Source organism: Aspergillus sydowii (assembly GCF_001890705.1).
Source record: "Aspergillus sydowii CBS 593.65 unplaced genomic scaffold ASPSYscaffold_1, whole genome shotgun sequence".
NCBI lineage: Eukaryota > Fungi > Ascomycota > Eurotiomycetes > Eurotiales > Aspergillaceae > Aspergillus > Aspergillus sydowii.
Window position 1 is genome coordinate 2,292,020 of NW_024467859.1, and position 10,344 is coordinate 2,302,363.

The following is a 10,344-nucleotide window of genomic DNA, read 5'->3' on the forward strand; positions in this document are numbered from 1 at the left end:
ATGCGAAATGGTGAAAGCTGTCGTATATATAACTACCTAGGGTTCCTATTACTGAGAACTACGGGGTAGGGTTTCAGCAAAAACTAGGCAAGTTTAAATGAACGAAGGGGAGTTGATTGGGCCCCTTTGTTTAGGGCCCAGCCACAATTGTACCTATGTAATTGTTGACTGGGTAGTCATAGAAGACTTCCCACACGCAACTAATTAATCCCTGACTTTCTGATCCCAGATACTGCGGACAGAAACCTCTCGCTGCCATTCTCCATCCGAGTGGTCTTCCTGAACTATAAACCGGATTTCCTTCTTCTGGCCAGGCGTCAGGACAAACGCGTTGTGGTCAAAGTAGCCCACCAACCCGGCCGGGTAGTCGAGCCAGGTATAGAGAGACACGCCTGATTTTGCCTCTACTGTGAACACCTCAGACTGGGAATCGTATGAGAGCTCTAGTTCGGGATCGGTCAAGGCTAGGTCTTTCGGGAATGCTGGAGTGAAGTGGTTTTCGTGGGTTAGCGAAGCTGGTTCGTTGGAATTGGGGAGAGATGCTTCGCTGGACACGGAGAGGGTAAGGATGGAGTCTTTCGGGTTTGGTAGGTTTAGGTCGTTAATATTGGTGCTGTAGACTCTGGTTGTATTGATGGCGCCAACCTCAAACGAGAGGGTTGTCGGTGTGCCGGCGTTGTTGGGGATCGGTTGGCCGGACAGAGTCAACCAAGTGAGGTTCACGGTTCCCGTTGCAGACTCCCATAGATCGGAAGTTACATAAACCTCGAAATTGCCTGTAGTGTAGTTCCAGAACGGAGACACAATGATCGGCTGGTATATATCACGCGCAACATAGTGCAACACCTTCCATCGACCATCGTATTCGATACCGGCCCATGTAGGCGCCTGCCAGATATCCTCTAGCTGCCAGTAAAGAGACCCTAGCTGCCTTTCAGGCATCCCGCTTCCTCTTCGGTAGAACTGGATCTGGGACTTATAAAAGTCCGCTTGGAATAGCTGGGTTGCGTGGCACCAGGCGGAGAAATTTGCAACTGGGTCTGCGTTCTCCGGGACGGGGTAGTAGCGTTCCACTCCTAGGGTCATTTCAGCCATCCCACGAGACGCATTGTACGTCTCGCCGAAGCCTTCTGATGGATAGTGGCGGTTCCGGGTGACGACTACAGTGCTGTTGAAGTGTAGGTCGTCACGATCAACAGCTTGCTGCCATGACTGTAAGCTGGGCATGCTATGGAACCCGAATTCGTTTGCAAAGCGCCCAACAGGGTAGATAGAGTAGTCGAAGGAGACATTGGTGTCGTAATTGTAGTAATCTGTATCGCCGTAATAGAAACCTGGTTCGAGTTGCTCGTACCTCTGGGTCATGGGTACAGGGGCGGAAAGATTGACACTAATGTACCCTTCTGTGGTGCTGCTGGGACTGTATGTGATGGAGCGAGTATTCTGATACACCAGCGGTAGAATCAAACTGATGTATAGTTTCTCATACTCCGCGACATATTTAGGGTAGCCCTCTGGGTCTGCGTCTTGAGTTTGTGGAAGCATTAGACTCTCGATCTCATTTCCACCGGCCCATAGAGCCAGGGACGGATGGTGGTTCACTCGTCGCACGTTGTATATCACTTCTTCGGCAACGTTATCGAGAAAATAATCGTCTACTGGGTACATGGCGTCGCTGAATTGGAATTCGCTCCAGAGCAAAATCCCCCTTTCATCTGCCAAGTCGTAGATGAAATCGGGGAGGTATGCGCCGGATGACCAAATGCGGAGCATATTTTGATTGCCCGCTGCAGCGGCATCCAGTAGCCGGGACATCTTCTCCTTGGTCACTCGAGGCCAGAAAGTGTCAGGCGGGATAAAGTTGGAACCTTTGGCGTAAAACTCGTGCCCATTAATCTCGAAATGCCAATTTGCACCATCGGCAATACCTTGAGCCAGTTGGCTATCAGTGATGTTGCGCTGATTGAGGAATATTGTCCGGAATCCAGTTCTTGTGCTGACAAGTGCTGCCTGCTCCGATCCGTCGAGGACGGTAATAGTTACATTATATAGACTCTGGGCTCCGAGACCTGAGGGCCACCAGAGCTTCGGAGAGAGGTCATCCAAGATCGTTATTCCTGTTATTGAACCCTCAGTGACGCTAACAGCTTCAGCTTGTCGACGGGCTATTATTTCACCAGACTCAAAATCTTTGATTTCGACGGATAATTGAGGCTCCGCTGGAGGATGGCCTATGAAATCAATGCTAGCGTTCACAACCCAAGGTTGACTTTGATCAGGCGGGAGATGGTTGATATTGCCCTGTCTGTATATATCCAAGTCGGTGTTTAGGACGTGAATATTGCCAGGTTTTTCGAGTTGTACTAAATATGCCGGCTTCCAAGGACCAGCGGGGGCAAATGCTGGGCCCCAATCCCAGCCAAAATCGCACTGCTGCTTGCGCATAAACCAACGGTTTGGGTACTGAGATGTTAGCTGAACTGGCCACTGGGGTGAACTTGGATCTGCAGCAATTGCGTCGACAGTTTTCGGGGCACTCGCAAAGTCTATGCTAATTATTGGGTTCCCAGAGCACTCTTTCAGATGCGAAGAAACATCGAACGCATACTGGCGGAACTGGTTGTTCGTGGATGCGATATGATGACCACAGAACGAGATGTTCGCGAACGTGTCTAGCCCTTCAAATACAAGCCAAGTTGACTCATATTCCCTCAACCTAATCACTGTTAGATCGTTGCATTTAGTACAATAGGAGGTACATACAGATCAGATATAGGATCGCTTGTGTATGTCCAGTTTGACTCTCCAATCCAGCGAAGGCTAACCTCATTCAGGCCATAGTAGCTTGCAGATAGTTGAGCAACTAATTAATTCTCGTGAAATGTCGAGCACTTACGGATCATCTGCAGTCATTGTTAGGCATTCCAAAACTCAACAGATTGAATGGTTACCTACCTATTACTCCCGCGTTGAACAGGTCTAAGTGGACATGGGAAGGTATAGAGGCGGGCACTGTGGTATTCAGGGCTGGCCCTGATAGACTCCAGTTCACAGTACTCAAATCCATAATGTGCTGGTCCCAGGCTAAATTAGACGCAATAACAGCTTGCGTCCCAAACTCCAGGAAATCCATATAAATGTCAAGCTTTCGTCGCGGATATGGAGTAGGAAGGGGTTTTATTGCCTAAACTCAACCGGCAGTCCACGGACGTGAGGGGCGTGGAGGCAGATCTGAGCATCGAGATGGGCAGAAGAGTGACAAATGACTGTGCTTGTGCAGCCCAATGTTGCATTTGCTTCTCCATTCCCCGAGCTGGCGGAGGCCGATCACAGTCGAAAGCAGGAGAACCCCGCATATGTATCGGGCATAAGTAGGCCGATTTCCGGGTGAAGTTTCTTTGAGGGAGTACAGTTCATAATCCAATTAAGCTGGAGTTTCAATAGCCCTTTTTGGCATTTGAACGTAGAATGGGACAATTCATGATGGGTAATGGTGTTGGCGAACTATGTCCGGGCGGAGCACTGCCTGATGCATTTGTATGCCTGAGGCAGCGAACAATTTCCACCGCGTCGCCGCAACTGCGAACATTCTTGCGGTCTCGATTTCCGCTCTACCACAGGCTTTCCTCCATCCCTCCCACTCGCTGCCCGCATAATAGAGCACAATGGCTTCCCGATCATTATGGAGGAGTTTAAATCTCACCACCGGGCGACGATTCGCCATGAGCGAAACCTCATACCGCTGTTTTTCCTGCTCCCGACGGACCCAATCCGAGTTCAAGTCTGAGAAGGATCGAATGACGCACTTCGGCTTCTCAAATGTGCCGGAAGATAAAAAGGAGACAATGGGTATGTCTCGATTGCTAGATTATTGGAATCTTTTTATGTATAATCGCAGCTGACTGGAGCCTGTGCTTCCTCTAGTTGGCGCTGTGTTTAGCTCTGTTGCTTCATCATACGATACCATGAACGACCTCATGTCAATGGGCATTCATCGTCTATGGAAAGATCATTTCGTTCGCTCATTAAACCCCGGCTCTGCCCTTCCATCCCGCGACAGCGATTCCGCCGGACGAGGCTGGAACATCCTAGACATTGCAGGCGGCACTGGCGACATTGCGTTCCGCATGTTAGACCACGCAACAAACATCAACCACGATAACGAAACGAGGGTAACAATCGCTGATATCAACGCCGATATGCTGGCGGAGGGAAAAAAGCGCAGTATCGAGACTCCGTACTACAACTCGAATCGGCTATCGTTTATGCAGGGTAATGCGGAGCACATGCCCTCAATACCGGATAACTCCGTCGATTTGTATACCGTGGTTTTTGGCATCCGGAACTTCACGGACAAGCAGGCGGCACTTGTGGAAGCACACCGTGTGTTGAAACCGGGCGGTGTATTCGCGTGCATGGAATTCAGCAAGGTGGACAACGCCTTGTTCAATACGGTTTACAAGCAGTGGAGTTTTAGCGCCATCCCCATGATCGGACAGCTGGTGGCGGGGGACCGGGAGAGCTACCAATATCTTGTTGAGAGTATTGAACAGTTTCCCAGCCAGGAAGAATTCCGGGGAATGATCCAGAAGGCTGGATTCATGATCCCCGGCCGAGGCTTCGAGAACCTCACAGGGGGAATTGCCGCTATTCACAAGGGAATTAAACCACTAGCCCGGGCTTAGTAGACCGTCCAGGCTGGGGTCGTATGCGGGGAGATTATGTATACTAGTATTTGGGTAGATATTGTATATTATTATCTGGTTGTCATTGTCGATACTTGCCCACCGGGTTCTCATCGGGCCGCGCGGACCGTATTATTTATCGCCAAGTGGGGAGACGAGAACGATCGACTTAGCATCAGAATCGCCTCCGATGAGGTGATTTGTCTCCCTTGGGCCGAATGCACCTGCATTGACTTGCATCGGCCATCCCGCGCAGACTGGGGAGGGAAGATGCTTTGCAGTAGCATTGGACGTTATTTTGGTGTTTCCTGTTGCGATTATCAATCAGTAGTTGCGTGCGGAAATTTTATCTCCGAAGTCCTCCCATGGTATCCGAACGCGCCGTTTGATCTCTCCACTTCCCTTGAATGGTCTTCCGTAGCTGCTTTGCCCCTCCTCCACTTAAGTCTTCGCTCCGACGCGAGATCGAAGGACTTTTCTGAGGTCTTCTCCCGTGGGAGCTGACGGTTCCCTCCTCACTCCATCTTGGAGAATGCCATCTTGACAATGGCAATGGGCCACCTCAAACAGCAATATCGGATTCCGCTTTCTGCCGCCATGCCCTCCTCCAGCGCGCCCATGCAGGACGACTTCGCATGTCTCCCTATGACCCCTCCTGAGCCTGCCGATGGCGTCTTGACGCCTACGAAGGATGCTGCTTCGGTTAGCACGGCTATCCATGTGATTTCCACCGAGCGTGCAGCTCTTGCGCATCTTGAGCGTTTGTATGAGACGGACCAGCTGGCACAGGACCATCTTGGCCGTGCGGTAGATCAAATTGCGCGTACTGTCCGCAATGGAGGCAAGCTGGTATGCTGTGGGGTGGGCAAAAGTGGGAAAATTGCCCAGAAGCTGGAAGCTACCATGAACAGCTTGAGAATTTACAGCACGTTTCTACATCCAACAGAGGCATTGCACGGTGACTTGGGGATGGTACGACCGGTAAGACCTCCGCCATCTGGTTTATAAATATTTGACCCAGGCTAACCAGGCTGACTAGAATGATACTCTTCTCCTGATATCCTTCTCCGGTCGAACACCAGAATTACTCCTTCTACTTCCTCATATCCCTCCGACAGTTACGGTCATTGCGGTTACATCCCACCTACACCCATCAACATGCCCACTCTTGTCGTTCCAGCCCTCCGACATGGGCATCCTTCTACCAGCCCCAATACATGAAGACGAAGAGACATCAATGGGGGTGTCCGCTCCAACGTCCTCCACAACAGTAGCCCTCTCGCTTGGTGATGCCCTGGCTATAGCCACTGCTCATAGGCTACATACTTCCCCCGGAAGAGGTCCTGCGGAGATATTCAAGAGCTTCCACCCCGGCGGTGCAATCGGGGCCGCTTCTACCGCATCAACGCCGGTTAGCATGTCCAGTGTCTCATTCACCTCGTTTACCTCGACACCTTCCGACTTCCTCCCGGTTCGTCCACAAATACCCACCTTTACTGAACACCAAGAGGAGTCTCCCCGGCCCCTTTCCATCTCCAGCCTTGTCACCGCCACTCTCGATCAAATACCCACCGTCTCCTCTGCAACGCAGAAAATTAAGCTTCTTGACGTCCTCCTCACAGCAATCCAACACCCCAATGCAAAGTCGTGGGTCTTTGTCTCCCCATCCGTGATTATTCCTCCGCGGCAACTCCGATCCCTCTCCCGGGGTTATGTCGACATGGATACCTCATTAAACGATTTGGATTCTACTGATCTGATACCCCGCGATCACTGGCACCTGATCTCGGACGAGTGTACTGTTGAGGAAGCACGTCGTCTTATACCTCCAGACGCTGGCAGGCCTGTAATCGCTGTCGTGCGCGGGCAGAGCCGTAATGACATCCTCGGCATGTTGGAGGTTCAAGATCTATGGGATGACAATGACTGAATCGTGCCCCTGCAGTTTCATTATTCATGGGCATCTTTTGCTTCTTGTTTGATTCTGTCGTGACGTTCTCATCAGTTGTCTGCTTTACACTACCTACTACATACCTCATTATTTGGAAGATAGGCGGGCGCAACCTAATCAATACGCCCTATCTATCCTCTTGCGTCACGATGTATATGACCTTTGTTATGATGCCTGTTCATAATTTCTTCTTCACATTGTTGTTTCACAACTTCATTCGCATGCACAACTACCGTTGGCGATAATTATGGGTTGTCTAGACTTCTCCCTCTAGATGACGAAAATATGGGGCGGCTGATATCCAGTATATATATATTGTTATCCATTCTTATTGGCAAGCCAATTACGCTACTCCCCTGGTGTCCTTTTTGTCGAAATTCTGTGACATCATCCCCTGGGCTGAAATTTTCCATTTCATATATGGCCGGAGTTCATTTTACTCAGGAAGCACCTCGGAACGTGGGTCATTTCTCACAGAACCGAAGGTATATTCGGATCCCATGCCCGACGATGGATCCAGAAATCGGTCCAGCTACCGCAGCACTCTGGCTTTGTGATCCCTAAACGTTTCATCTTATCAAAAGTGTGGAAACAATCAAAATGATCCCAATGGACCCTTGGTGGGTCAAAGTCATATACAGCCTCTTCTTGGTGAACACCACCACGTAATACTGTATAGGGTCAAAATCGTGGAAGAAGCCAGGACAGTTCAGACACATTTACTTTCAACCTACTGATCCACGTCTGCAAAAGTGGTTCTACACGGACCGGAAATAACTAACAGAGAATGTGTATGCTGACAACGATTCTTATCTGACAGCCGCCCACATGGTTCCACTACTGAAGTCATTATATGAGCACTTACCTAGCAGCAGCATCCTCTACATACGGTCAGTGTAATTCAGATCTACATGTATTGACCAGCAGAGTTTAAAAAGCTATCCTGATAAGATCATCTGGCGGATGCTTCCGTCAAACACCGGGTGGAGCCCGGGCTCCACTGTATACTAAATGCAAAAGGATGTAAGAACGCGGCAAGTATTGATATCGAGTGATGAGAGTTTCAGCAACATAGTATGCATTATAATAAAAGAGCTGGAGTAATTTTGCTCCTTTCGTATTGGTTTTCGTCGTCTGGTCTGCATGGATTAAACGTAACCTCTAGGATATTTCCCTGTCATCGTCTCTTTTCTTCTGTTATCTATTAACTTTTATGCTGATGACATTTGAGTTTGTCGAAGGGTGGTGTTTTTGATCCAAGTCATGTATGTCAGGTGGAATGATACAGAGAATGGCTAGATCAGTGGTTCTCCCTCTTTGTTAAGGTTCAATTAAGATTCGAGTGGAAAATCATGAAGTCATGCAACAATGTCCTGTCGAATTTAGTAAAGTTAATATTAAACAAAGTACTTGTTTGGCAAGGTTGTATTCAAGATTCCGACCCTCTGTATATACATCCGCCGGACTGGTCCAGCTGTGAGGTCCAGCTCTACCGGGCTCTAAATATCGGTACATAAACATTGAAAAGGGTATAACTTCAGCGAAACGCAAAATAAGCAAATAACCGCCAGCAACGAGTACCAGTGATCGTTATGATATATGGTTCGTCATAGGGGAATGCAGGTTAGCGGTGAGAATCCCGCAATTAAAATAAAAGAACGATGATTGAGCCCGAGCCTATTCTCGAGAAGCAAAAACCTTGCGCACTGTCCAGGAATCCGCACCAAGTTCAATGTATTCGAGGATGCGCTCCTTTTCTCATTGGCCACGGGCAAGCGAATTAGCGAAGGGGACCGGTACCATAGCCGGGTTATGTCGTTATCATAATCGCACAGTTAAACAGAAACTGCATGAGACAGTTAAACCAATGAGCATAAGCTCGGACTCAACGCGTAAAGGAAAATGTAGTCAGCGAGCGTTTAAAATAACACACAGAAATTACAATTCCCCAGGGAGTCGGTTGCCATAATATCCGCGAAATGAGTCGTCAGATAAACCGCCGAAAGAGTTGACAACTAAACAGAATAGCGTGGGAAATGTTAATTCACTACTGTCGATTCCTCTTTTGCCTTGCCCTTGTCGGCAGCTGGTTGTGTTGTACCGTCATCCATGTATAAATTGTTTTCATAAATGTACCCGATGACAGGGTCGGGTATCAAATAGCGAACACTCATATCACGCCTGAGGAACAGACGAATTTTAGTGCTGCTAACGTCATTTTGAATGAGCTGCTGAATGACGTGGATATTCTTTTTCCACGGCTGCAATGCTGCGAGCGCCTCGTCGATATCTGTTCCGCTCCGCTCAACGATGAAAGTCTAAGCAAGGGGTTAGCGCAAATACTATCTCGGGCGGACTGCTGTTGCTAAACATACCCCATACTGTCCAAGAATATGATCAAGATCCTTTTCACTCCATACTCCAGGGGTTGACATGGTGTGCACCAAATCAGCCCCAGCCAGCAAAACAACTTGTACCGGCTTCCGAGAGCCATTTCCGGTGTCAATTCCGTTTCGTACAGTGTTGATCTCGTAGTCGAAATGGTCCAATACAATGGCAGTTGGCTGGTATTCCTTGTGCATCGGCTCCCATGTGTCCACCATCAGCCAGTCTGACGCATCCACTGCTCTCTGGCACATAGAAACTCTACCAAATAGCGCGCAATCAGTAATAGCCCAACAAATAAAAATGTTGGAATGAACGGAAAATAGAACCCACCTATGCTCAGCACTTGCAAGACCTGCCTTACGATAGGCATCCGAGACTGGCGAAAGGTATCCTCCAACAATTTCGAAGTCGGTGCTCAGCTTGACGTAATCGGCCGCCATCTCGAACATGCGCAGATGTAAGAACGTGATAGGGGAGAATGAACCGCAAGCCACGAGCAGTAATGGCGTCTTCTCTGCGTCGTCCATGACACGTTTCAAGCGATATTCTGGAAAGACATACTCCTCCGCTGGGGTTGAGGGGTCGGGAGGCGGCGAGTGGGCATGGTTGCCCTGTGGTTGGGCGGCATCGGCCATAATAGTAAGGTAGAAGGGTTCAGAATATATGGCGAGAGTAAGTAAAGGGAGCAAGTCACTATTTAACGTCGGTCATCACATCAAAATAGAGCAAACAAAGATGGCTGTTTGGAAGAGTTCGGAAATCAAGAACGATAAAGGTCGGATGCGGGCAGGCAGCCGTTAGTCAGCCGCCGTGTGGGGGAGGCAGAAAGAGGGGAAATTTTCGCCGGACCACACCGGGCCTGTTCCCATTCTGGCCCTCGGAGAGAAGTTTTCGAATCACCTCATTTCTGCCTGAGGCCATCCGTTGCTTTTCTTCTTGACTTAACATCCTAAAATTTCAGCAATACCTACCATTGAACTGTGGTTACTCTATATCTCTATTTCATGAATATTATCGTAGTTGTCTGCAGCCTGAGGCGCGAGGAGTGGAACACGTGATCCCGTATGTGCGTCGCGGAGATATAGGAGTATACTCCGAATTTATTATTCCCCAATGTAAGGCTGGCTGCCTCTGCTAGTTGCCGATTCAGAACTACCCCACTCGACCATGTTCGAGAAGTTTGGTCGAAGTATACATTTACCGCAGGGTGCTCTGTAACTGTTGGCACATTCGCGCATTCTTATAGCAGTATCCTTGACCGCCAGGAAGCTATCTGCACTAGCTAGGTTCTGAATAATTCATATTCAGGTTTCCAGTATT

The 10,344-nt window shown here is 49.0% G+C and overlaps 4 protein-coding genes across 4 annotated transcripts; 2 read left to right on the forward strand and 2 right to left on the reverse strand.

Annotated features, from left to right (window-relative positions):
• Positions 1-204: 204 nt before the first annotated feature.
• ASPSYDRAFT_26132 (beta-mannosidase mndA) lies at positions 205-3,133 on the reverse strand (the record flags this gene model as incomplete). The annotated part of the gene is made up of 4 exons (XM_040844250.1): positions 205-2,716; positions 2,764-2,844; positions 2,897-2,903; positions 2,956-3,133. The coding sequence occupies 4 exons, from the start codon at positions 3,131-3,133 to the stop codon at positions 205-207; spliced, it is 2,778 nt and encodes a 925-aa protein (XP_040707913.1).
• A 532-nt stretch (positions 3,134-3,665) lies between these two features.
• ASPSYDRAFT_138426 (class I SAM-dependent methyltransferase) lies at positions 3,666-4,685 on the forward strand (the record flags this gene model as incomplete). The annotated part of the gene is made up of 2 exons (XM_040840836.1): positions 3,666-3,849; positions 3,925-4,685. The coding sequence occupies 2 exons, from the start codon at positions 3,666-3,668 to the stop codon at positions 4,683-4,685; spliced, it is 945 nt and encodes a 314-aa protein (XP_040707914.1).
• Positions 4,686-5,330: 645 nt separating this feature from the next.
• Positions 5,331-6,615, forward strand: ASPSYDRAFT_142621 (uncharacterized protein; the record flags this gene model as incomplete). Its single annotated transcript, XM_040841260.1, has 2 exons — positions 5,331-5,666; positions 5,725-6,615. The coding sequence occupies 2 exons, from the start codon at positions 5,331-5,333 to the stop codon at positions 6,613-6,615; spliced, it is 1,227 nt and encodes a 408-aa protein (XP_040707915.1).
• Positions 6,616-8,675: 2,060 nt separating this feature from the next.
• On the reverse strand, positions 8,676-9,659 carry ASPSYDRAFT_142160 (nicotinamide/nicotinic acid mononucleotide adenylyltransferase; the record flags this gene model as incomplete). Its single annotated transcript, XM_040841218.1, has 3 exons — positions 8,676-8,954; positions 9,012-9,282; positions 9,355-9,659. 3 exons carry the CDS (start codon positions 9,657-9,659, stop codon positions 8,676-8,678), a joined length of 855 nt encoding a protein of 284 aa, XP_040707916.1.
• Positions 9,660-10,344: the final 685 nt, after the last annotated feature.